The sequence below is a fragment of the Giraffa tippelskirchi genome, chromosome 13 (genome assembly GCF_054371585.1).
Source record: "Giraffa tippelskirchi isolate mGirTip1 chromosome 13, T2T-mGirTip1v1.2.pri, whole genome shotgun sequence".
Lineage (NCBI taxonomy): Eukaryota > Metazoa > Chordata > Mammalia > Artiodactyla > Giraffidae > Giraffa > Giraffa tippelskirchi.
In genome coordinates, this window is record NC_137287.1 from 4,144,144 (window position 1) to 4,170,991 (window position 26,848).

Consider the following 26,848-nt stretch of genomic DNA (forward strand, 5'->3'; position numbering starts at 1 on the left):
CTTACAACACACAAGAAATGGAACAGTATTTTAAAGGAAGCTACGATAAGTTAAAGAGGTATGTTAAACCCTAAAGCAACCACTAAAAAGAGAAAACAAAGTTGAGAAGATATGCCAATAAAGTAGAGGAAATATCATATAATCACTCATTCCAAAAGAAGGCAGAAACAGATGAAAAAGGGGACAAAGAATACGGGACAAACAGAAAACAAATAGCAAGATGGTAAATGCAAAACCCAATCATATTAATACTCTCATTAAATATAAATGATTTACACTCTAAAACAGAAGGTAGAGACTGTAAGACTGGATTAAAAAATAAGAAGTATAGGCTATTTACAAGAATTTTATTCAATGTATTTTATTTCAGTGTATCTCTCCCAAAATTTGATAAAACAAGTAGACAGAAAAGCAGTAAGGACATAAAAGACTTATCTTAACAACATTATCAACTAACTAAACATAATCAGTGCTTATAGAAACTCCAACCAATGCAGAATACACATCCTTATTAAGTACACATGGAATATTTAACGAACTAAACCACATTCTAGTGCATAAAACAAGTCTCAAGTTTCAAAGGATTCAAACAATAAAAATATCTTCTCTGACCACAATGGAATTAAATTAGTAATCAGTAGCAGGACAATTTCTGAAAAATCTCCAAACATCTGCAACTGAATAACATGCCTCTAAGCAATCACATGGGTAACCAATCAGGTAACTGTATTAAAAAAAAAACAGAACTAGAATTAAGGAGCTAGCAAGCTTGTAGGATACGAGATCAATAAACAAGAGTCAACTGCGTTTCTACGTTCTAGCAATAAACAATCAAAACTTGAAGGTCAAAATATATATTACCATTTATAATAGCTTTCAAAAATATGAAATACTTAGCAATAAATCAGATTTTAAAATGTGCACATTATATTTATATCCTGAAAACTATGCAACAGTGCTAAGAAAAACCAAAGAGAACCTAAATAAATGGAGACGTACATCTTGCTTGTGGGTTAGAAGACAATACTGTTTAGATGTCATTCATCTCAAACTGATTTACAGATTCAACACAATCCTTGGCAAACTCTCAGGAGGCTTTTTTGTAGAAATTGACAAACTGATTTCAAAGTTAATTTGGAAATGCAAAAGACCAAGAACAGCCAAAACAGCTTTGAAAAAGGAGAGCAAAGTTGGAAAAGCTACCTAATTTCAAAACTTTTAAATACATAGTAACCAGACACTGCTGTTATCAGGCTGTGGTGCAACTAAGCCGGAGTGCCCTAGAGCTGTGTTCTGCAAGCAGAAGCCACCTCATGAGAAGCACCAGCCCCGCAACTACAGCGCAGGCCCCGCTCGCTCCGAATAGAGAAAGCCGGTGCAGCAATGAGACCCAGTGCAGTCAAAAATGCAAATAATAAATAAAAGAAATAATTTTTAAAAAAACACTGTGTTATGGAGTCAAGACAGATAGTGGATCGGTGTAACAAAACAGGTCAGAAACAGATCCATACGGATATGATCAATTGATTTTTGACAAAGGTACAAAAATAATTCAGTGGAGAAAGGGCTATCTTTTGAATAAACAGCACTGGAACAATTGGATATTCATATTGAAAAACATGAACTCTATGCCAGACAAAAATTAACTCAAAATGGATCACTGACCTAAACATAAAAACTAAAAGTATAAGACTGCTTAAAAAAAAACCAATAGAGGAAATCTTTGCGACCTCTGGTTAGGCAAAGATTTCTTAAATACAACATTGAGAGCACAACTGACAAAAAAAGAAAAATACTGAAATAAATAAAACACGCTCTTTGAAAGACAGTGTGAAGAGACTATTTTCTCCAGTTTGAGAAATAACGTTTGCAAATCATGTACTGGATAAAGGACTTCTATCCAGAATATATAAAGAACTCTCAAAACTCAACAAGAAGAGAACTATCCAATTTTAAATCAGGCCAAAGATAGGAGCAAGCACTTGGGCAAAGCAAATACACAGCTGCTGAACATATGGAGGAATGTTCAACACCATTATTCATTACAGAAATGCAAATTCAAACCACAGTAAGATACCATCACACACCTGTTAAGAGTTGCTAAAATTAGAAAGACTGACCACACCAAGGATCAGGGAAGATGTGGAGCAAAATGACTTTCATTCACTGCTGGTGGGAAGGTAAAATCTCATAATCCTCTTCCCAGTTTGGAAGTATCTTAAAGTCAAGCATACCCATATTATGGGACCAAACCATTCCTCTCCTAGATGCTTACCCACAAGAAATGAACACACGTCCTTACAGAAACCTCACAGCAGCTTCACTTGTGACAGCCCCGAAAGGGAAATAACCCAAAGGTCCGTCAACAGGTGAATGGAGAAACAAACTGTGGTACATTAATCCATACAATGGAATACTACTCAGCAATAAAAAGTAACTGCTGATACTGGCAGCAGCACAGAATGATACTGAAATAACTGTGCTGAGTGAAAAAGCCAGGCAATACAAACATAAATACTGTGTAATCCCCCATATATGACATTCTAGGAAATACAAACTCATCTGCAATAAAACAGAAAGCCCATCAGTGGCTGCATGGCCTGGAAGGAATGCGAGGCAGGAAGGGCTGGAAGGACTGATTTCAAAGCCGTACTGAGACTTTCCAGGGTGATGAAAGAGTTCATTGTGGTGGTTGTTTCATGGGTGTGCACAAATGTCAAGATGCATCAAACTGTGTATTTTAAGTATGTGCAGTTTATTGCTTATTGATAACGAGGGAAAACTACCAATGGCCTGTAAAAGACGGGCACCTGACTCTGAAAACCCCAAGCAGCTGCGTCTTTGTCTCCATCCCTCTCTCTCGATGTCCAGGTGCCAGCGCTGGACTCTCATTCACACCCCAGTTTTAGTAAGTGCAAAAATGATCAGAAAGCTGTCCGTGTTAATTATATCAATTATTACATATTAACATAATTATCAACTATGGACTTGGAAAAGGAAAAAACGAGGGCAAAGAGAATCTTCCTTCTGTAATCTGAACCCCCTGGCATAGCAAACACCTCTTGGTGGTTGACAGTCTCAGTGATTTTCCTTTGGTTACTTTAAAATTTTCTGTACTTTCCCAATTCTTTACACAGCCATTATTTTGCTCTTTGGGGGGAAAAAGTTTTAAAAGAATGCGTCTAAATTCTCCATCAAGTAAAGGACTATTCGGGAATTTCCCTGTGGTCCAGTGGTTAGGACTCAGCACTTTTCACTCCCGAGAGCCTGGGTTCAATCCCCGGTGGGAGAACTAAGATCCCACCAGCCATCAAAAAAACAAAAAAGTAAAGAACTATTCAGAAAGAAATCAAGGGCTTTTTCTTCTCACCCTAATAATGAAGGACTAGCATCTGAACATACACATACACATTAATGTAGATCAAAGAACAGGGAGTTTTCATTTATAAAAGGTGAAGAGCATTTATAATACTATACGTAGAAGTTCAAAACCTCAACAAAAAATGGATACGTTCTAAATTCTGAATTTCACCAGTCGACCACTGAGTTGCCTCTCCCCTAGTTAAAGTAAAACATGCTCTTTGAAAGACATAACATGTTTTTAAAGACATAACATGTTTGAACTAATTTCCTGCCCTCTAGGTTGAAAACTGAGCTCTCACACACTAAAGGGAAAGTCCTGCACCAATTTCCAGGGGTTAGGAGCTGTGACCAGACGCTCCTCTCACGCCTAAAGCCTGTAAATGAATCAAGCCTTCGACACAGGATGGACGCCAGGAGAGGCAGGACTCAACCCTGCTTGTCCCAAGCTGTTGGCAGTAGATATTTATGGCACAATTTTTAGCAAGTGTAGAAAGTCAGCAGTGTATTTAGAAACGCCCAATGCCGAAAAAACACGTTTCTTTTTAAATAATTCCACAGATTAAATTACATGCAAAATGTTTTTTATGCAACCTGAATGCAAACCTTTGAGTCTTCCTCTGTGGTTTCTAAAAGAAACCAACTTAGTGATGACCAAATTCTTGACTTAATTCTTCACTTTCATTTCAGAGAAAAAAATGAAAGTAGGTTAGCATACCACAACACCACACGCACAACATAACACAGGACACTTACATGTCTTGGAGTGCTCATGTGATAGCATGTAGTTGGCGAGAGGTGGCGTGTAAGTTAAACACTGCAGTGCTGCATTTGCAAAACAGGTATTGCCCAAATTCTGGAGCCCAGCTCCTACTCTATGAGTCTGCTGCCACTTAAGACAAATCTTCTCAGATGGGAAGAGAACTTTTTGTGGAGGAGCAATGCCATCACCTAGGGCTATAAAAATAAACAAATATTTAAAACAAAAGCTTTGTACACTTCTGAGGCTAAATAAATAACAACACATCACATCTGAATCTGACCAAGATTCTTCTGACCAGCTAACCAGAAGCACAGGGGAGAAAGGGACATTTTAAAAGAAAAGAGCCCAGAATGCAGGAAATTCTAAATGATTTGGGGTTTTTTGATAAATAAATTTCAAGGACAAAAGTGTGTGTGTGGGAGGGGGGACAGTATTTAACAGATTTAAAAAAACTTAAAAAAGACATTCACCAAATGCAAAGGGTAGACCTTGTTTGGAAGTTGGTTTCAATGACCAACTGTTAAAAACCATTCTATGCCAACCCGGGACACAACTGAATATTGACTGGATTTTTAATAGAAAAACATTTTAATTTTCAGAAAAGAATGACTTAGACACTCACATTAAAATATTTACAGACGAAATAGAAAGTCTTAGATTTGCTTTAAATGGTTGGGAAGTGAGGTGAGGAGTTAAGTGGGTAGAGGTATGAGTGGCCAGGAGTCGATAAACAAAGTTGACTGAAGGGGACCTGAGAATTCCTTATAATTATTCTCTTTTATATAAATAAACAACAACCCAACAGCAAGTGCAGGAAAGCCGGTGCCCGGTGACGCCTGCCGTGGGTGCGCGTATCCCGGCCCCACCGGCGCCGCCACGCTCGCGCCGCCTCACTCGCTGAGTCCTCTCTCGCTGTTGGTCAGTCTCGATTCTAAAGGTTGGTAGTGATGTCGTCCCAACTTTACCAGTAAGGAAACAGCATTTCAGGCACCATGATAACATACTCGTAAAGACATCATATAGGAAGAATTTTTTTTAATCTATTTTTAAGACTTAAATGGCTAATTGACGACGATGCTAATAAAACTCAGGTGAAGCTCAAAAACAACTTATCTAGGAGAGGCCAAAATCATCCACAGCCAGACCGTTTCCTCAAAAGTTTGCCAGTTCCTCAGTGCCACGAAAGATTAAGACGCCCGATAAATGGTTCTCGGCTTGCAACAGCAATATTGAGCATTTAAGTATGCAAAAAGGCAGGCTTCAGCTTCATGAAGAAGGGAGAGCCAAATTAGGAACGGAGACATGAGTCTTTAAAAAGTGTGACAAGGACCCCAAAAAAGGGCCGGGGTGGGGGGTGACACAAACTCCGTCTGGAGGGAGAGAGAAGCCCTAGCAAGATGAGAGGAGGCTGGGTCTGTGAGACGACGTCCTGTGGCAAAATCCTGCTCACAAAGGTCTCTACACCTCTCTGTACAACTTTCAATAAAATTGTTCTGTGAGACAAACTCCCCCGCAAATACCTTCAGCAAATCGCACCCCCCACCCCACATCACAGCATCATACGTACTAGGAGGGCAATCCGAGGGCCAAGCCATTCTACGTGAACACTGTCCTGAGTAGGAATCAATCTTTCCTTACACTTTCAAAGCTTTCAAATCCCCAAGTTTTAGGAGTGCCAGCTAAAGGGTCCACATCTTACTTATCTGGATGAGTTTTAACACATGTAACCACATCTATATGGTTTGATACATAATGTAATATTTACGTGATCTGCTCTCTTTCAAAGAGCTTTACGACTACAGATGACTTTAACTGGGAAAAACCAACAAAAAATTGAAAACAAAGTTGGGCAGAGCTCACTTGTCAAAAGTCAACTATTTTTACATTTTTGAGAGGTAGACATTTACTTAGGGCTCTGTAGCTAATTAACAAGTTAACGAAACGCTTGTCCATCTCAATTCTCACCAGAATAAAGTTTATCCTTCAAATAATTAGGAATTAAAGAAATTCATAGTAACTAAAAATAATCTTACCCTGTTATGATACGTATGTAAATCATGAAGCAGAAGCAGAGGAAAATGAAGCCCGTCAAATAACGTAACTCTGCCGGCCACTCAGGTGGCAATAATTTATCTTGCAAAATAAGCCCCTCTTTGAAACTACCAACTTATGGACAGCATTTATACAGGAGTTTCCTGTAGTGATTCCGTCTTTTAAAAAGTAATACCTTGCTCCTTTTGTGGTGATGGTTTTGATTTTTCAGGTACAGATGAACTTGAATAAACTACAGCACCAGGTACTGGTCCTAAAGAAAGTGTGTGATTTGAAACATCATTTAACGAAGACACAGCACCCCAGCTGGCAGAACCTGCATCCATGTCTCCAGGTGAGACGGCCTCAGAACTGCCAGGCTGGTTCTGATAGGTTGATGGGTCTGAAGATTCAGAAGCTTTGTCAACTATGGTCATTGTTCAACTCTGTAAAAGACGAAAAGCATACATTTGCTTCATAAGGTAAAGAAAAGTAATCTACTTATTCTACCATTAAATCTTTGAAAATAATTAAAAGCAGTTAGGCTAATTTTCCAATAAATCACTCCAATATAAAAGCAACAGTATGTTTTTAGCTCTGTAATAATTTTCTTGGGATATTTACCATTGTGCTAATCCGAACATGCCAACAATTTTTCATCATAAAATCTTCAGTGAAGTATTTGATTAGATCGTGTCATTCTATTTCATGCCCTCTGAAAATCTAATATTTTGATTTACAATCAAGTACCTCAATTTCCAGTTCTCTACATTCACAAAGTATCTTTTTCTCTCTTTTGCTTAAACCTAGAATGTGAAATGCACTAATACCCTTGGCTCAATTTTCAATTCATATATAATTCCTCAGGGAAAAGTCTCAACTACCTGAAAAGAAAACCTAGCTTTAAGCTTCAAGTTCAAATGACATTGTTTGAACTATATTACTATTTTAAACAATATAGGGAAAAAAAAATAGGAAGTCTCACTTTTGAAACATATTTTCTGAAGAGGCTCATTTATGTGGTATACATGACTTTTTAAAATGAAGCCCGTTAAGGCATTTCTGACATCAAACTGGAAAACAAACACGTTATAAAAGTACTTCATTATAATTTTCTCTCTGAACGCTACAGAAATCTTAGGACCAGCACTAATTGAGCACTTTCTATGTGCTGGGCATTGTGTTAGTCACTAACTTAATATTCATAAGGACCTATGAGAGACTGGACAGAATTCACTGGGGCTACAAAACGGGGCAACCCTAACCCAAACTAGCCACCGCTGGGAACAGGCGCTAGGCCCCACATTCCCGGCGGGGGTTCCTTCGGGCTCTACCAAGGTCCAGAGCACAGCACTCCAGGAATGCTCTGAGACTGCCCAGCGGCAACCAGACGGAGCAGGCCACTGCCCTGCAGGTGACCCTCCAGGGGAGCCCCGCCCCCTCACAGCTCCCCAACACCTGGAGCTGCACTGCCAGCCCCGGAAACCTCCCCAGGCGCGCACGGTCCTCTCCTGCCTGCTCTCTCCCTGCTCCGGACGGGCTGCGCTTCCCCCAGGTCTCTCCCACCCTTCCAACTCCAGCCGGTGAACACTCCCCTGGCTTCGGGACACTTGCCTGGACAGCCCCCTCCCCCAAGACGGGAGAACCCCTCCTGGAAGCTCCCCAGCACCCGGGGCACCCTCTGGCTGGTTTCCAGGGAGCCGTCCTGCCTGCCACGCTCCTCTCCCTCGTGTTCCTGTTTGTACGCCCTGACCTGGCACAGGGAAAGCTCTCCCCACACGTGCTGAACAGATGAGTGAGCTGTGAAGAGAGAATGGAACCAGTGTCTGCTCTTTGCACCAGGCTGCAGGTGACTGATGTGTACAAAGTATCTCATTTAATCCTTAAGGACTCTGAAGTAGAATTAAAACTTGTTTCAAAAAATACTCAAAACAGTGAAATAAATACCCATGTATATGATGCCTTAACAAATGTTATCATGCACTGTCTACTCACAACAAGGAGTTTTTTTAAGCCTGATTTTGTTGCGATTTTACATGAAAGCAAGATTATCACCTCCCTAAAAAGTACAACCTTAAAGAAAAAAATTTTGGAATCTTCCGTAGAAATAGAAAGCTGCTACTGCTGCTAAGTCACTTCAGCCGTGTCCGACTCTGTGCGACCCCATAGACGGCAGCCCACCAGGCTCCGCCATCCCTGGGATTCTCCAGGCAAGAATACTGGAGTGGGTTGCCATTTCCTTCTCCAGTGCATGAAAGGGAAAAGTAAAAGTGAAGTCGCTCAGTCATGTCCGACTCTTAGCGACCCCATGGACCATAGCCTACCAGGCTCCTCCGTCCATGAGATTTTCCAAGAAATAGAAAAGAAGATGTTAATTAGATCTTAACAAAAAGAAAAACTGAATTGAAGTGTTAAGTCAATCTAAGTAAAATATAGTACAGGACTCTTACTCAGGAAGAAAGTCGGAGCCATATTCAGTTCAGTTCAGTAGCTCAGTCGTTTCGACTCTTTGCGACCCCATGAACCGCAGCACGCCAGGCCTCCCTGTCCATCACCAACTCCCTGAGTCCACCCAAACCCATGTCCATCGAGTCGGTGATGCCATCCAGCCATCTCATCCTCTGTCGTCCCCTTCTCCTCCTGCTCTCAATCTTTCCCAGCATCAGGGTCTTTTCCAATGAGTCAGCTCTTCGCATCAGGTGGTCAAACTATTGGAGTTTCAGCTTCAACATCAGTCCTTCCAATGAACACCCAGGACTGATCTCCTTTAGGATGGACTGGTTGGATCTCCTTGCAGTCCAAGGGACTCTCAAGAGTCTTGTCCAACACCACAGCTCAAGAGCATCAATTCTTCGGTGCTCAGCTTTCTTTATAGTCCAACTCTCACATCCATACATGACTACTGGAAAAACCATAGCCTTGACTAGACGGACCTTTGTTGGCAAAGTAATGTCTCTGCTTTTTAATATGCTATCTAGGTTGGTCATAACCTTCCTTCCAAGGAGTAAGCGTCTTTTAATTTCATGGCTGCTGTCACCATCTGCAGTGATTTTGGAGCCCAGAAAAATGCTTATTTAACTTATATGTAGAGTATATCATGAGAAACGCTGGGCTGGATGAAGCACAAGTTGGAATCAAGATTGCCAGGAGAAATATCAATAACCTCAGATATGCAGGTGACACCACTCTTATGGCAGAAAGTGAAGAAGAACTAAAGAACCTCTTGATGAAAGTGAAAGAGGAGAGTGAAAAAGTTGGCTTAAAACTCAGCATTCAGAAAACTAAGATCATGGCATCCGGTCCCATCACTTCATGGGAAATAGATGTGGAAACAGTGGAGCCATATTATCCAAATAAAAGTTACACTTTCCTCATTTAACAGTCAAAAGAAACTACAAAACAAGGCAAGACCAAGAAAACAAGCGAGGAAGGAGTAGAGGAGGAAGAAAAGGAAGAAGCAAATTAACCTAGCCTTATTTACAATAATGTTAAATAGCAAAAACCTTGATTTTCTGGGGTGAACATCCCTTTCAGGACAATTATTCACTCATGACCTAATAAGACTATTTTACTTGCTGCAGTTGCCTTTTTTGGGGGGGAGGAACAACTCTTAAAAAAAAAAAAAAGTAAAACATACAACTCACTCACTGACAACCATATAGCATTATGACTTGGGAAAACCAAAACCGTCCATTCTGCTTCATTATGTGTATTCAGCCAGTGAATTCTTACCCTGAAACCATCAGGCATTAAACTAAACTCCATCTGCTACGGAGAAACCTTTCTGGAAGCCAAACTATGCTGTGCAGGATTCAGATGTTACGTGTTCTTTACTCTCAGTAAAGCTTTTAAACATTACTGTTATAAATCTCAGGACTTTTAAGCAACTACTTCAATGAACAGTTTAAACTTCTCTCATCATCTTCTGATGACAGATAAAAATTTACAAAAGCATGTTTGAAAAAAACTGGGTACAAGAATCAAGGTTGGATGGTGTGTGGAGGAATGAGACAAAGTGACTTCACAAGTGTTTCCTGTAAGTGTAACTCGCTCTGAGTACAATGTTTTACTCGAAAGTCTTAAAATGCTATCCCTCCTATGGTATTTTTTCTCCTTTGTGGTGATGAGAGGCTAGAATATATGTTTCTTTTTCATTTTTAGAAAAATAAACATCTCTTTAAACATTATGGCACCCCTCATACATTGTGGTAATAATATCCATACATGCAAAAAGAAACTGTTAACATTCTGCTTTTTAATATATTAACAGTGTAATCCACCTTCTAGCTGTATTTCCATTTTCAAATACATATGCTTTAAAAAGACAAAACCTGGATTTTAATTACTTGTACGTAAACACATCGACTACCTTTAAACTTCTACAAACTCTGTAGACTTAATTCAATGACACAGAAAAGAAAGTGAAACTGGTTCTAAATACAAACAAGTGAGACAGATGATTCATTATCACCAATCCATTTTGAATGAAATCAATACAGTCAAAAGACGAGACTGATGTTTCAAATATACAACTTAAGATTTGAGACTCCACTAACAAGTGGAAGAAGCTAAAACAGTGGGGCTCACTTTGAAAAACAGGTGCTAACTAAATAGTTTCTCAACCAGTTTTCCTGTTATTTGAGGAAACGTGCTTTTCCCAACAAGTCAGCCCTCCTTAAGGCCTCCCGGAACATAAAAGAGCTATTCACCAAAAGCGATGTCGATTGCCTTCATCATAAAGCGAGGTTAAAGTCCTAAGACCGTAAAAACTTCGGGTTCCGCCAAATCTTCTCAAACATCTGATCGCCCTCTCCCGCCACCCCCTCTGCAGGTAAGTTGGCTCTTCCTGCCCCGAAGATAAAAGACTAGGACCCCGGCACACGCGCTTGTGCGGGGTGCGGGGGTTGGGGACCGCGACGCCGGCCCGGCCCCTGCTCTCCCAGCGAGTGGGTGCCCGCTCCGCCCGGCGGCCGGCGTGCGCAACTCGGGACGCCCGGCGGGGACCCGGCCAGGTGGACGGCCCCGCGAGGACGGAGCGGACCGGCGCTGGCGCGGCGGGCCGACCCGGTGGGAAAGTTTGTCTCTTTGGGGGGGCGGGGAGGCGAGCCCGGGGCTCCGGGGGGCGCTCGGGGCGGGGGGCGGGAGGTGGTAGCCACGCGGGGTGGGGGGGGCTCCGCGGCCGGCGGCCGGCACACGCCCACCCGGGACAGACCGGTGCCGGCCCGGCCGCCCCGGACCCGGCCCACGGCCCAAGGGGGCGGGCTGGGCCGGGCGGGGGCGCCGGGAGGGCAGTGTCCATGGCAACCGGGGGGCAGCCCGGCCTCCCCCGCGCAGCCCGGCTCCCGCGGCGCCGCGGCCGCCGCCCCCTCCCCGGCGGGCCTGGCCCCGGCCGGCCGGCGGCGGCGGCGCTGCCACCCGCGCAGCGGGGTCCCGGGCGGCCCGGCCCGCTGCGGAGCGGGGCCGGCGGGCAAGGGGCCGCACCAGCCCCCCGGCGGGCCGCCCCGGCTGAGGGGCGGCCCGGCCGGCGGCGACCGGTGCGAGCCGGGCGATCCGCGGGCCCCACGCCGGCCGGCGGCGGGCGGGGAGGAGGCGGGAGCTTACCTGACCCGGCTCGGCGCTCGCTCCATCCCCCTCGGCCGCCGCCGCCGCCGCCGCCGCCGCACACAGCCCAGCCGCCCGGCGGGGGACAATGACGTGCCTCCATCCGGGCACCGCCGCCGCCGCCTCCGGGTCAGCGCCGCGCCCGCAGCGCCCCGCCGGGCCGCCAGGGGGCGCGCCAAGGCCGCGCCCCGCACGCGCCGCCGCCGCCGCCCAGGGGCCGTCGCACAAGAGGCGCGGCGCGCAGCTAACGGGCCGGGCGGGCGCGGGAGGGGCCGTCGCCCAAAGCGCCGCGGGCGCGGGCTGGCGCGCGCGTCACTGGAGCGCCGGGGCGGCCGCGGGAGCGACGCGCTGATTGGCGGCGCCGGGCCGCGCGCGCGGCGCGGGCGCGCTGAGGTCCTTCCCCAGCGGCGGTGGGGCGCGAGGGGAGGCCCGAGAGCGCCCCCCGCCTCTGCCCGGCGTGCGCTCGGTCTGGCCCGCGCCGGGGGGACGCTACCACGCGGGGACACCTGGGTTCCCCCCCACCCTAAAACGGCAGGTCTCCGGGAGAGATCCTCCTCAGCCTAGCGACCCGGCATTTAAGGACGCCGGAGCCAGCGGGGCACCTTCGGACTTCGCCAGCCGTGTTCCTGCAAGCGGAGAATTTTCCACCCAGGCTCCAGAAGACGCAGACCCCCACCACCACTACCCCGGCCCATCCCGCCACAGGATCATCTCAGATCCGAGCCGGGCGCCTGGGGGGCAGCTAGACCGGCTCTTGTTCCCGAGGGCCAGATCCAGCCGCTTATTGGATGTCGAGGAGAGTACAGAATTGATTGTGGCATCTCCCTTCCTCCACCACCGGCCTGCTCCTGCCCGTGTGGTTGCCTGCTTTGATGAGCCGACGCGGCCCTCTCCTGCACTAACCTGAGTGCTTCCTCTGTCTCTCTCCCTCTCCTGATCCTACTACATCAAGTCACTCCCACCTGAACCTACCCAGTGGGGGCTGTCGTCCCTTCCTAGCCTGGCCGCTCGCATTCCTTCCACTCACTCTGCTGCCCTTTCAACCTTCACACTTGTGGCCAGGATCCTCTTTTTAAAAAAAGACAAGTCAGATGTCGCTGCCTTCCTAAGAGCTACTTTCTTGACCCACAGAAAAGTCTCCACTCTTCCTGGCACGGAAGGCCTCCAGTTCCCTTTCCTTTTAGGGCCTAGCCAAAACTGCCTTATTCCTACAGACATCCCACTCCATGCCTCCTCTTTCATGAGCTCCCCCCCCATCAGAATCTTACTGCTCCCCCTGTATCTTAGTAGCTCTAATTTCACTGTTAAGAAAGAAGTCATGCAAATGATCAGCTGTGTATTTGGATCAGAACACTGAAGTTGTTTGAGGAGACAAGAAAGGAAAAGGTGAATTTCAAGCCTCCAAAATTCAGGACCCGCTTTGGGGATTAAAGATCTTTCTGGTGGCTCAGACGGTAAAGAATCCACCCGCAATGCGGGAGACCTGGGTTCCATCCCTGGGTCAGGAAGATCTCCTGGAGAAGGAAATGGCAACCCACTCCAGTACTCTTGCCTGGAAAATCCCATGGATGGAGGAGCCTGGTGGGCTACAGTCCATGGGGTCGCAAAGAGTCGGACACGGTTTAGCGACTTTACTTGGGGATTAACACCACAATTTACTTCCTGGTGAAGAATGGTTATGAAATTTCACCTGCACGGTCCTGGCAACACTATGAAGAGATTTGTAAGAACAGAAGAGCCATAGGGATGGAGCCAGTAATTTGCTTTCAGGTGATTAAATACAGAAGGAAAAGGAATTAAGAAGTCAAATGCCTAATAGTCACCTGAGCTTTGTGATTATTTCAAAATGCTTTCTTTGGAAGCCACATGAGAAGTCTGGCATCTACTTTCATCTTCCATTTCACATCCTATTGACAAACTGCCCCTGCCACCAACCTCTTAATATAGTAGAATTGTTGTTGAGTCATTTGGTCGTGTCTGACTCTTTGTGACCCCATGGACTGTAGCATGCCAGGCTTCCGTGTCCTTCACTATCTCCAGGAGTTTGCTCAAACTCATGTCCATTGAGTCGGTGATGCCATCCAACCATCTCATGCTCTCTCGCCCCAGGGATTTTTTTTTTTAATCCTTTGGCATTCTCTATCTAGAACAGAATTTTTTGGAGAGGCGGGGTTGTCCCATGGCCCTCTCCTCCTACCTCCTCCTTCCTCTGTGCCTTGAAAACAAACACAGAGGTCCTATTCATCTAAAGAATTTCAGGGCCACTTACTGTAGCAAACCTATGACATAAATGCAGAAGTTGACAAAGGATGTTAGGAAGCCCCTGCCTTCAAACAGCCGGGTCTTTGGCTTTTGCCACAGAAACTCATTTTCCTCAAGACCAGAGTTTAACCCAAAGTAAACGCTGCTGGAAGCCTCTGTTCTTACAAGCTGTGGGACCTACACTAATTACTTAGCTAGTTACCTTGACCAGCGCTGTCTTTACGCCAGAGCTAAACTGACACCAGGGGCTTCCCAGGTGGCTCAGTGGTAAAAACTCTGCCTGCCAGTGCAGGAGGCTTGAGTTCGATCCCTGCGTCGGGAAGGTCCTCTGGAGGAGGAAATGGCAGCCCACTCCAGGATTCTTGCCTGGAGAACCCCATGGACGGAGGAGCCTGTGGCTACAGTCCACGGGGTCGCAAAGAGCTAGACACGACTGAGCGCACACAGAGAAACTGACACCAAGTCCTCTGCCTCCAGGTGATCACGTGATCAAAGAGCCAAAGGTGTCCAAAAGGAAAAGATTAGATTTTCCAAGGGCCCCCAGATACCGAGGGAGCCTGCGGTGGGTGCTGTTACTGCCCCATCTAGGTCTCCTTGGCTGGCTGAGGCGCCCGTCCACTCCCAGCTGCTCTGTGTGCTGGCCGCTAAGGACGCAGAGCTACCCAGTTCTGACGGCTGTTCTTGGCTGGCGCAGGGCTGTCTCATGGGCAAGTTAAGCCCACATACCTACCCCTTCCAGTGTACGCCAATGGCTCACCGATGCAGGGTTCAGAAAGACCTTGCCTCAAATAGTGACCAGCCCTTATGATGCAGTTGACATTCTGGAGCCAATGAAATCAGAAGCAAGTTCATCTCCTGCTGAGACTGCATCCTTACTTAATTCTTTTTCCTGATTCTCCTTCCGCCATTCCCTTTCTCCCCAAGAACACTCTCTCCATGTAATGCAGGCATTGGAATTCTGTCTCAAGCCTTGCTTCTCAGCTTAAGAGAGTCAGTACCCAGAATGGTCCTAAGAAGTAGTCTAACGATAGGATTTCAGGTGCTTGCTAGGATGCTGACAGCTGTGTGATGACCATTATCTTGGGGGAGCTGGATGGGAGAGTGGTAGATGGGGGTGCATTGGCTTATTCAATCTCTCTGGTGTTTGAGGATGTGGGGGAAATTTTTTAAAACTGGAATTAGGTGGCCACTGATGCTTGAAAGAGGCAAAACGACTGCCTCCAGGCAACCTCTTATCAATATACAGCAAAGCCAAAAGGATCTGCTTAGCAGCCTGTTACAATCATCACCTGCAGTCAGAGGGCAGACAGTTCTGAGGACCAGGCTCAGGTTCACTGAAAAGGAGCTAAAACTTAAGGACTTCCCTGGTGGTCCAGTGGTTGAGGATCCACCTGCCAGAACAGGGGACATGGGTTCGATCCCTGGTCCAGGAAGACTCCACATGCTGTGGGGCAGCTAAGCCCATGTTCCACAGCTACTGAGGCCCGCACTCTAGAGCCTGTGCTCTGCAACAACAGAAGCCACCGCAGTGAGAAGCCGGAGCGCCGCAACTAGAGAAAGACTTCACACAGCAACAAAGGCCCAGCACAGCCATAAATAAATTAAAAAATTTTTTAAAAAGGAGCTGAACTTTAGAAATGGTCAACTCCTTAGTCATGGTTACTCGCCAACACCACAGTCAGGGCTCTGATAAGGAAGAGGTGGGACCCCGAGACTAAGGATGAAGACCTGCCAGCGGTAGAACCTCAGACTCGTCTGAAGCTCTGGGGCCTGTAGAAGAAGCCTGCTCCCATCCCACCCCCACAACCCCAAGACCACGCAGAAGCCTCGAAGGAGGCAGGTACCCCCCAGGACAATGCCCTCTCCAGGATCTGCCCCAAAGCCCCACCTAGCTGCTAGACCGATCACTAAGACTGGGCCTCACTGGGACTTCCCTGGTGGTCCAGTGGTTAAGACAGACTTCCAGCGCAGAGGACTCACGTTTGATCCCACATGCCTCAGGGCAACTAAGCCCATGTGCCACAACACAGCCAAAAATAAATATTAACACTTTATTTTTTTTTTAAAGAATGCAAACTATCCTAAACAATGATTAAACATGATTCTGGAAGTCTGCCACCCCCCCACCACCATCAAAACAAGATATTTATATGAGTGGAGCCAACCTTATTTTCATTTGTATGTTATACTTCTCTTTGGGAAAAAGAAAATACATAAGCTTGTCAGGCGAATTCTAACTACCTAACAAGACCCACTGAAGAGTTTTCAGGAAAGTGACTGATTAGTAAGACTATTTAAAAAGTCAATTGCAAAAACAAATAAATAAAATTAAAAAATAAAAAGTCAATTGCATGTGCATTTTCTTAATGCCATTGAACTATACACTTGAAAATGGTTCAAATGATAAATTTTATATATAGTTAACCTCAATAAAAAAGTCAGCTGAAATCTATATATGCGTGCGTGCGTGCTAAGTGGCTTCATTTATGTCTGACTCTGTGCACCCCTTGGACTATAGCCTAGCAGGCCCCTCTGTCCACGGGATTCTCCAGGCAACAATACTGAAGTGGGTTGCCATGCCCTCCGCTAGGGGATCTTCCTGACCCAGGGATCAAACCTGCATCTCTTCTGTCTCCTGCATTGGCAGGTACGTTCTTTATCACCAGTGCCATCTGGGAAGCCTGAAATCTATATATAGCAATATCCAAATTAGAAAAATAGTAAATAATAATCTCAAGAGCTTAACAAAATACTAAAGAATAAATAAGCTTGAAAAACATGCAAGACCCAAAGGAAGACTATCTAAATGAAGAGACACACTTCAATTTGTAAAGATTTTAAGAACAGGGCTTCCCTGGGGGCTCAATGGTAAAGAATCTGCATACCAATGCAAGAGATTCCGGTTCAATCCTTGGGATCCCTTGCGGAAGGAAATGGCAACCCACTCCAGTATTCTTGCCAGGAAAATCCCATGGACAGAAGAGCCTGGTGGGCTACAGTCCAATGGGGTCACAAAAGAGTTGGACACAATTTAGCAACTAAACAAGCAAACAAACAAACAACTGATCCCAAAGAGATTTTTCTCCAGAACTTAATAAAATGCCTGTAATATAAAGATTAAAATAAATTTACAAATGCAGTGCCTTCTGAAAGGACTCCAGTGGCACTTACTCTAAAGTTCTGAATGTTCATCTGGGCAATAAAGCCATTGGTTCACACACTCAACAGTTAGCTGTGTCTAGCTCCTTTCTCCTGAGGCAGCTGACTCTTGCATTCATTCAGCAAATATCCATCTAGGTAACCAAAGATACAGGTATCTATTTTGGAAATCAGGGAAAGAGAAATGACGAGTTAGTCCACACTGTCCCTGCCTTCAGTAGCTTTCAGGATGTTTATATAAAACAGCTAAGCAATTAAGGACAATTTTCCAGAAGAGTGGGAGAAAATAACACAATTGGGAGGAAGGGCATGGGTAAATTGGAGGGCGAGTTCAGAGGGGGCTTCCCTGACAGCTCAGTTGGTAAAGAATCCGCCTGCAATGCAGGAGACCCCGGTTCGATCCCTGGGTTGGGAAGATCCCCTGGAGAAGGAAAAGGCTACCCACTCCAGTATTCTGGCCTAGAGAATGCCATGAACTGTGTAGTCCATGGGGTCGCAAAGAGTCAGACACAACTGAACAACTTTCAGTTTCCCTGCAGAAAGTACAGAGAGCAAGGTGACTTGAAGACTTGGACACAGAGACTCAAGGACAGAGATGGTAAAGAAAATCAAGAGAGGAAAGGACGATTGAATGTGTAATTCACCTTGATATGCATTTGAAAGAAACAGTTCACAGCTTTAGTAGAAAAATGTCTCAATGTGGAGCTGAACAAAGTGAAGGATGGCCAAGGAAGAAAGAGGCTACCACCAGGCTCTGCATTTTTCTGACTTGAGAATGACAATCAGGGAACCTCCTGGTGGGCCAGCGGCCAAGACTCTGCGCTCCCAATGTAGAGGGCTGGGGTTCGATCCCTGGCCAGGGAACTAGATCCTGAACACCGCAACGAAGGGTTCATATGCTCCAACTAAACATCCTGCATGCCCCAACAAAGGCCTGGGGCAGCCAAGATAAAGAAATAAATACTCTTTTTTTTTAAAGAAGAATGACAATCAACGCTGACAGTAGACTCAAGTCTCAGGGGAGTTTACAAATGATAATACTAGTAATTGTTCTAAGTAATTTTATTTATTTTTGGCTGTGTTGGGTCTCTGTTGCTGCGTGGGCTTTTCTCTGATCTGCGAAGATCCCACATGCCTTGGAGCAACTAATCCGGTGCGCATCACTATTGAGCCTGTGATCCAGAGCCCGGGGAGCCCTCGCTCAGCAACAAGAGAAACCACTGCAATGAGAAACCTGTGCACCATGACTGGAGAGTAGCCCCCACTCGCCACGACTAGAACCTGGCCCCTCTGCATTGGGAACTTGGAGTCTTGGTCTCTGGGCCACCACGAAGCATTTGTTTAGTTGTTGAAAACCTTTGACTGTCTTCTGGAGCTTTGATAAGGGTGATTCTGACAGTTTTTTGGCAGGAGTTTCAGTGTTAGAGTCGGCCCCTTGAGGTTCATACTCTACCATTTTTGCTGACGTCACTCTTAAGAGTTTCTTTTTTTAATGCCAATTATGTTTGGGCATAATATAGAAGTGATGTTACATGTGGAAAATACAGGAGACATGGTCGTGGGAGCAGAGGAGGGAGTTCTTCAGAGAGTTCACCAGTCTCTTGGTTCTTCTATTATTCCATTTCCCCCACTTGTCTTTGAAAAATGGTGCAAACTATTTATCAAGGTGACTTTGTCATCCATACAGATGGTGAAGTTGGGAGTAATAATTCTGAGGAGTAGGATGGCTGAAACGGAGTCAGGGACCACAGCCTTCCATGAGCATAAAGGAATGACACAAAAGTCAGAAGATGAAGATAGAGAAAAGGACAGTGATGTGATGACCTCAGGTTTCAAATGAGGGAGGAGAAACAGTTGTGAAAACACATTTACTATGAAATAAGGATGCAGCTGGCTGGCTGGTCAACAAAGATATGTTAACAACATCTTATGTTTGAACAAAACCATAGTTTGTATTATTACCATAATGACTAATATGGTTCTTGTTTTTTTTTTGGACCAATGTAAAACAAAAACAAGAATAAAAATAAGATGAGAGAGAGAATCAATATAATCAATGGAAACCCAATTAGAGTATAAAAGGCTGGCTGATTAAAAAAGGTATGTAAAGTCAGTTGGTCCCTAAGTCTTAACAGTAACAACTTAGAAATGCTTTAAGCAGTGACTTTCATCACAGTAGATGAAACAAAATAGCAAATAATAATAAATAACTTGTAGTGCTTATATGAAGAACATGATCAAACATAGCTGAATGATACTTGCTGAATGCAGAGTTATAACATAATATTGAACAGATATCATGTATCTCAAATTAGATTGCAACTGTGATGAAATTGATTCCAAGGGGATTCTTTCCACAACATAATAAATTGCTTACAGGGCAAATGTATAAATCCTTTTAATTAAGTTACAAGCATAATGTCATGCATCCCAAGAGAATTACTTCTGGAAATTAGTAAAAATGATTTAAATGTTCTCCAGGCAACAAATACATTAATTTATGAGTATTGTTATTTACATGGACCACCTTCCCCTCCAAACAGTTCAGACTTTCATTCATTCATCAATTTTCCATTGAGTATCCACTGAGCATCAGAGGGTGTGCATCATACAGAGAAAAATGAGTAAGAGACACATAAACAGTGCTTGTATTAATGGGGTTTTCACTGTGCTTTTATGGGGAGGGGACTTGGAGGGAGAAAGAGAAATTGGCTTCAAAAATGCAACATCTAGAATGAAGGTATGCTAAATGCTATGGGAGATGGAGGCATTTCCCAGATGCTGCTAGTGGTAAAGAACTGCCTGCCAATGCAGGAGATGTAAGAGACCTGGGTTTGATCCCTGAGTCGGGAAGATCCCCTGGAGGAGGGCATGGCAACCCACTCCAGTATTCTTGCCTGGAGAATCCTGTGGACAGAGGAGCCTGGCGGGCTACAGATCACAGGGTTGTGAAGAGTTGGACACGACTGAAGCAACTTAGCACGCACGGGAGATGGATGAAGGGCTATGAAGGGCAGAGTGGGAGGCACTAACATAGTCGGATGAAGAGAAAGCTGTGAGGGGGTATTTTAGGTTAAAGTGTGTTCCCCCCAACACACAGTAGATACATTGACGTCATCACTCCCACCACCTGAGAATATGACCTTATTTGGAGACAGGGTCTCTGTAAAGTTAATCTAGTTAATGTGAGGTCCTTGAATTGGACTGTAAACCAGGAACAGACGTCCTTATAAAGTCGGGAAGTGTGGGGACTCCCCTGGAGGTCCACTGGTTAAGGCTCCATGCTTCCAATACAGGGGGAGCAGGTTCAGTCCCTGGTCAGGGAATTAAGATCCCATATGTGAAAATGAAAGTCTCTCAGTCATGTCCAACTCTTTGTAACCTCACAGACTATACATTCCATGGAATTCTCCAGGCCAGAATACTGGAGTGGGTAGCCTTTCCCTTCTCTAGGGGATCTTCCCAATCCAGGGATCGAACCCAGGTCTCCCGCATTGCAAGCGGATTCTTTACCAGCTTAGGTTATTATGGATATCTTTTCTTTCCCCCCTGTGGTCCATGACCTTGGATGTTCAGCCTCCTGAACTATGAGAAAATTCATGTGTTGTTTAAGCCACCCACCCTGTGGCACTTTGTTATGGTGGGGCTCGAGCAAACTAATAAATGGCGGGAGGTCCTGTGACATGTATAAGTGCAACAAGTCAGAGTTTCATTACAGACCTGAGGGACAGTAACTGGAAGTCAGGGGAAGTGGGGGCTGGGGCGGGGGAGCGTTCTGGGCAGAAGGAACCAGATCTGCATTGATGGATCATATGCTCTTATTTTCTGTATTTTATGACATCTTAAAAAGCTTGCTGGTCAGGAGAGACTATCCCAGAGCTAGCCATTTCATAAGGAGAGCAAAGAGTGCAATTAACCCGTGCAAACCAACCCGTCCCGAGCTTAAAGACCTCACCTCTTCCTTATGTCACTCACACAGGAGTCAATACTTCTGTCCCCTAAATTACCCCAGGGCTAGCTACCAGGCAACTTGAGATAGTGAAGTCACTCAGTCTGACTCTTTGCAACTCCATGAAATGAAGCCCACCAGGCTCCTCTGTCCATGGGATTTTCCAGGCAAGAGTACTGGAGTGGGTTGCCATTTCCTTCTCCAGCGGATCTTCCCAAACCAGGAATCGAACTCAGGTCTCCCACATTGCAAGCAGATGCTTTACCATCTGAGCCACCAGGGGAACCTTGAGATACCCCTATGGCAAAGCCTTCCAGAATTATTCCAACAAACCAATCCTAAGCTGCTCACTCTGCTGTATCTTGCCTCTCCCATTAAAACCCCAGTCAAAAAAAAAAGAAAACCAAACCCCAATCAAGGTCTGGCTCAGGCTTTCCCCTCACTCCTGTCTTGTGCCACTTAACCAAAACCTGATGCTTTCCTTTGCCCCTGCGGGGCATGCAGTGACCCTGCTCTGGGACCTGTGAGTATAATCAACTTTCTTCCTTCCAAGTCTTGTTCTCGTTTCCTTCTGTGGCTGCACCAACTTTGCCATACGTACCCAACATTTATACTCTTAGGACACTGCAGGCTTGAAGGAGAGGGGCAAGGGGAAGAAATGGGGAGAAAGGAAGAAGAATGTCCAACTTACCTCAGTGAGTGCTGAAGAGACAGATTATATACTTTCAGAAGAAATCTTCCTGTTAGGGAGATTCTAATGGTTAAAGGCTAAGGAACCGACACTCCCACCAGGATCAGAGTGTCTGACCTGAGTGATGTCCGTCAGTGCTGGGAGAAAGATCAGCCTCCTAGGAGCAAAGAGGAAGGATGAGCATTAAGCAAAGGTATTTTTTTTTTAAGTTGTTTTCTTTTTTTTTTTGATGTGGATCATTTTTCAAGTCATTATTAAATTTGTTACAATATTGTTTCTGTTTTTTTATGTTTTGGTTTTTTGGCCTTGAGGCATGTGGGATCTCAGCTCCCCCACCAGGGATCAAACCCATACCCCCTGCACTGGAAGGTGAAGTCTTAACCACTGGATCACCAGGGAAGTCCCTGAGCCTTTGCTGGTAGCATCAATACTGGCTACCAGCTAATAGCTGAGAGGAACCTACGCCCCCAGGAACCTCTTCTAAATGGTTTAAAAATGTTAACTCATTTACTATTTACAACAAGACTATGAAGTAGGTACAATTAATATTTCCATTTTACAGATTAGAAGTTAAGTACGTTGCTTGTGATCTCACAGTGTCAGAACGTATATTCCCCAGCATTAAGCCGTATATAATGCTCAAAATTCTCCAAGCCAGGCTTCAGCAATACGTGAACCATGAACTTCCAGATGTTCAAGCTGGTTTTAGAAAAGGCAGAGGAACCAGAGATCAAATTGCCAACATCCGCTGGATCATTGAAAAAGCAAGAGAGTACCAGAAAAACATCTATTTCTGCTTTATTGACTATGCCAAAGCCTTTGACTGTGTGGATCACAATAAACTGTGGAAAATTCTGAAAGAGATGGGAATACCAGACCATCTGACCTGTCTCTTGAGAAACCTGTATGCAGGTCAGGAAGTAACAGTTAGAACTGGACATGGAACAACAGACTGGTTCCAAATAGGGAAAGGAGTATGTCAAGGCTGTATATTGTCACCCTGCTTATTTAACTTATATGCAGAGTACATCATGAGAAACGCTGGGCTGGAAGAAACACAAGCTGGAATCAAGATTGCCGGGAGAAATATCAATAACCTCAGATATGCGGATGACACCACCCTTATGGCAGAAAGGGAAAAAGAACTAAAGAGCCTCTTGATGAAGGTGAAAGAGGAGAGTGAAAAAGTTGGCTGAAAGCTCAACATTCAGAAAACTAAGATCATGGCATCTGGTCCCATCACTTCATGGGAAATAGATGGGGAAACAGTGGAAACAGTGTCAGACTTTATTTTTTGGGGCTCCAAAATCACTTCAGATGGTGACTGCAGCCATGAAATTAAGACGCTTACTCCTTGGAAGGAAGGTTATGACGAACCTAGATAGCATATTTAAAAGCAGAGACATTACTTTGCCAACAAAGGTCCGTCTAGTCAAGGCTACGGTTTTTCCAGTAGTCATGTATGGATGTGAGAGTTGGACGGTGAAGAAAGCTGAGCGCTGAAGAATTGATGCTTTTGAACTGTGGTGTTAGACAAGACTCTTGAGAGTCCCTTGGACTGCAAGGAGATCCAACCAGTCCATCCTAAAGGAGATCAGTCCTGGGTGTTCATTGGAAGGACTGATGTTGAAGCTGAAACTCCAATACTTTGGCCACCTCATGCGAAGAGTTGACTCATTGGAAAAGACCCTGATGCTAGGAAGGATTGGGGACAGGAGGAGAAGGGGACGACAGAGGATGAGATGGCTGGATGGCATCACTGATTCGATGGACACAGGTTTGGGTAGACTCTGGGAGTTGGTGATGGACAGGGAGGCCTGGTGTGCTGCGATTCATGGGGTCGCAAAGAGTCAGACACGACTGAGCGACTGAACTGAACTGAACATGGATTTACTGCAAGACCAGAAAAGGCTAGGGACATGGGATTTCCTAGGCAGATGGGGTAGTGTGTGCAAAAGCAGCAGTAAAAGAGATGGAGGGAGATCTCAGTGTGTAGATTGTCTAAAAGCGCTGCTGGAGAAAATTCACAACTCTTTCTGAAAACTATCCCAGCTTAGTACAATAAAGGAGGACTAAGGAAGTTTTGCTACCACCAGGGTGCTTTCTCTGATCTTGGTGGTGTCAGTGTCTGTGGCGGAATGAAGTCTCTTAGAAGAGTTGCTTCTAGGGCAATAAGGTAATACATACATCAGAGATAATAAAATAATAATAATACTTGTTATCATGGTATCATATGCCCAGTACATCTTCTGTATGTCTGAATTATATGTTAACTCTTTAATTACATTCAACAACACAATGAGGAAGGGATAATTAGATTTGCATTTTACAGGTTCCAACAAACACAAGTGAATGGCTAACAAACAGAAGTGTGAAAGATCTACTAGGCAAATAAAAGGAGTGTGGGGCACACCAGCATAAAAAGGTGGCAGTGGTGGTCAGAAAGGGGGCCTTGTGGGCAATCATATTGCACAGAAGTACAAATCCATTCTTGCTGGTTAATCTGAAAATATTTTCACCTAATTCGGTCACAGAAGCTTTGCATGTGAGTAATATGTAAAATGCAGTAATGGGGGACTTCCCTCGTGGTCTGTTGGTTAAAACTCTTCCACTGCAATGCAGGGGGCACTGGTTTGATCCCTGGTCGGGGAATAAAGATCCCACACGTCATGAGGTGTGGCTAAAAATTAATAAAATAAAATGCAGTAATGAAAAAATTCCCAAAGTCACGTTGTTGATTGATAAAGCAAGTTGTAGAACAATAATACAACATTCAGTAAGAATCCAGAAACTAAAGTCCAAAATATACATTTTTCTACGGACACATGGCCAGGCACAGAAGTGAATAGAAAAAGATTTGGACAAAGTGAAGAGTGCTTAATTCCAGAAAGGGGAAAGAAGAGGGGACAGAGTATAATGGCCAAGTGGAACTTGACACAAAAGGTTTTCTAGAAAAGTTTGCCTATTCCTTGTGCAGTACTGTTAACAATAAAAATTTTGTTTTGCCAAAGATACAATTTTGTTTTAGCTTTTACTCTTCCTCAACTACGCTAACCTCTAGAAGGCCAATGTCTGATTCCAGGAAAGAAATGCACCATTAGGGCATTGGTGAGTATAACAAAGAAAATGCCTTGAGGTAATTCTAAACGATAATAGACAAAATAATTTCAACAGTGTAAAATTTTAAAGGTTGGTTCTAGGATTCCCGGGCAGCAAATTTGATGTGTCAGCTCCCAGAGGAGCTACCTGACAGCTACTGGGAACAGGGAGGTATTAAATAATATGAAGTTCCCTTTCGCAATTTTGTCTTTACGCTCTTATGTTTACAATCTTTGCTTACTGAGAGGAGTCGTTCAAGACTTATTACAATGTTTTAAGTACTCATCTGAGCAATAAACTCATTCATTCACCCATTTAACTGCAGGGTCTTCCTTATGAGGCAATGTGCAGACCAGGGAGAAAAGAAATGATAGACCAGTTAGACATGAAGAGCTCTGCTTACTTGGGGAGTAAAGACCTAAATGGGGTCTGAGGGTCAGCGGGGGGCTTTAGCCTTCTCCAGGGCAGCGGGGAGAGGCTACCGCGAGCGAAGGCTGCGATCAAGCGGGCGGGGCCGCGCCCAGGCCAGCCCTGCATCCCCGGCAGCTGCCCGAGAAGCCCACCTGGCCGCGAGCGCTAGGGTTGCATCCACGTTGGACCAGCCCTGCCCTCCATATTCGACAGGAAGGGGCGGGGCTTCAGCCAGGGCCCACCCCCGACAGCGAAGCGCGAGAAGCCGGGGCGGGACTTCCGCCTCGCAAGGTGCCACTTCCGGATCCGGTGGCGATAGCTACCGGGTCAGTTTAGAGCTGCGAGGCAGTGGTGGGCGGGTTGAGTTATGGCGCTCGCATCGCCGGGGATGTTGGGGTGCAGCTCAATGCGGAAGGGCGAGGCAGAGGGCGACCTGGCGGGGACTTTGTCTGCGCCGCCTGCCATTGACTTCTCGGCCGAGAGCTCGGACCCCAAGCGTGATGGTGAGGGACCGGCCTGGGCATCTAGGTAGAAGGAGCAGCTCGTGGGTATTGGTGAATGTGTGTCCAGTTCGCTTCCTTTAACCTTTGAGTAGAAAAGCCATAACTGTCAGAAAATCCTCTCACCTTCACCAGGAAAATAAGAGGTGTCAGAGGAAGACTTTCCCACCCGGTTCAGAGTTACTCTGATTTGGAAAATGACCCTCAGCGCACGGCCCCTGGAGTCGTCTCCCAGGAGCCGAAACTGAAGGATCGAAGCTAAAGGAAGAAAATAACGGCTTTGGGTTACAGTTACCAAGAGCTGCCCACAAACAGGTCAATTTATTTAATTGTCATGTAACCCTGTAAGGTTGGATGAAGTGGAATCTTTACAAATGAAGAACTGAGACAGGTTAAATGATTTGTTTAAAAATTACAGCTACTAGTGGTGGGACTCCGTGTAAACAAACTGGATACAGATGTTACTTTTCGAGTTGTTTGTAATATTATCGGAGACGCCTATTTCTCCCTCAGCTGGAGGCATCGCCGAATTATGGAATATCAAGTTACAAAATACTGTGTTACACTAAACATGGAAGTTGCCCAGGACATAGTTCGGAGTGGAGAACAAAATGCAAGTTGCAGGAAAATGTGTATTTAGCCATTGTTTTTGTAAAACCAAACCTTTTCGAAACAATGCTGTTCTATTGTAGTACACACTTATCTGTGTAATTGAATAAAGATTGGAGTAATATACACTAAACCGACAACTGAGTAGGGGAGAGAAGGAGGAGGCATAGGGATTTAAGAGAGTTATGGTAGAACAGAACTTTATTCTTACAAAGTTTAATAATTTGAGAAATAAAATCCGCCTGATGGTGTGAGGACATGAGGGTTATGAGAATATGGACATAAAAATAAAGGTTCTCGGACTCCCAAAAGAACATTAAAAATCATTTTTAACAGTGCAGTATTTCATTAGTCTCAAGGAGCTTTAAAAAAAAAGAGAAGGTTACCTCAAAACTGCCCTAGTTCTACATTAC

The 26,848-nt window shown here is 45.1% G+C and overlaps 2 protein-coding genes across 5 annotated transcripts in view; one reads left to right on the forward strand and one right to left on the reverse strand.

Moving 5' to 3' along the window:
• The window catches only part of USP42 (ubiquitin specific peptidase 42), a 58,758-nt gene that overhangs the window by 31,129 nt on the left and 781 nt on the right, over window positions 1–26,848 (reverse strand). For 2 of the 3 annotated variants that reach the window (XM_081552759.1, XM_081552760.1), the window contains exons 1-3: window positions 11,756–11,882; window positions 6,351–6,600; window positions 4,117–4,317 (exon numbers count right to left, since the gene is read on the reverse strand). In XM_081552759.1, coding sequence (XP_081408885.1) covers window positions 4,117–4,317; window positions 6,351–6,591 — 442 coding nt within the window. In that variant the 5' untranslated portion in view covers window positions 6,592–6,600; window positions 11,756–11,882. Of the gene's footprint in view, window positions 1–4,116; window positions 4,318–6,350; window positions 6,601–11,755; window positions 11,883–21,816; window positions 21,974–26,848 lie in introns of those variants that run through there. The other variant, XM_081552761.1, reaches the window with a different exon arrangement.
• Window positions 25,651–26,848, forward strand: part of EIF2AK1 (eukaryotic translation initiation factor 2 alpha kinase 1) — a 34,887-nt gene continuing 33,689 nt past the window's right edge. For both annotated transcript variants that reach the window (XM_081552855.1, XM_081552857.1), the window contains exon 1: window positions 25,651–26,439. The gene's annotated coding sequence lies outside the window, so the exon portion shown is untranslated. The remainder of the gene's footprint in view (window positions 26,440–26,848) is intronic.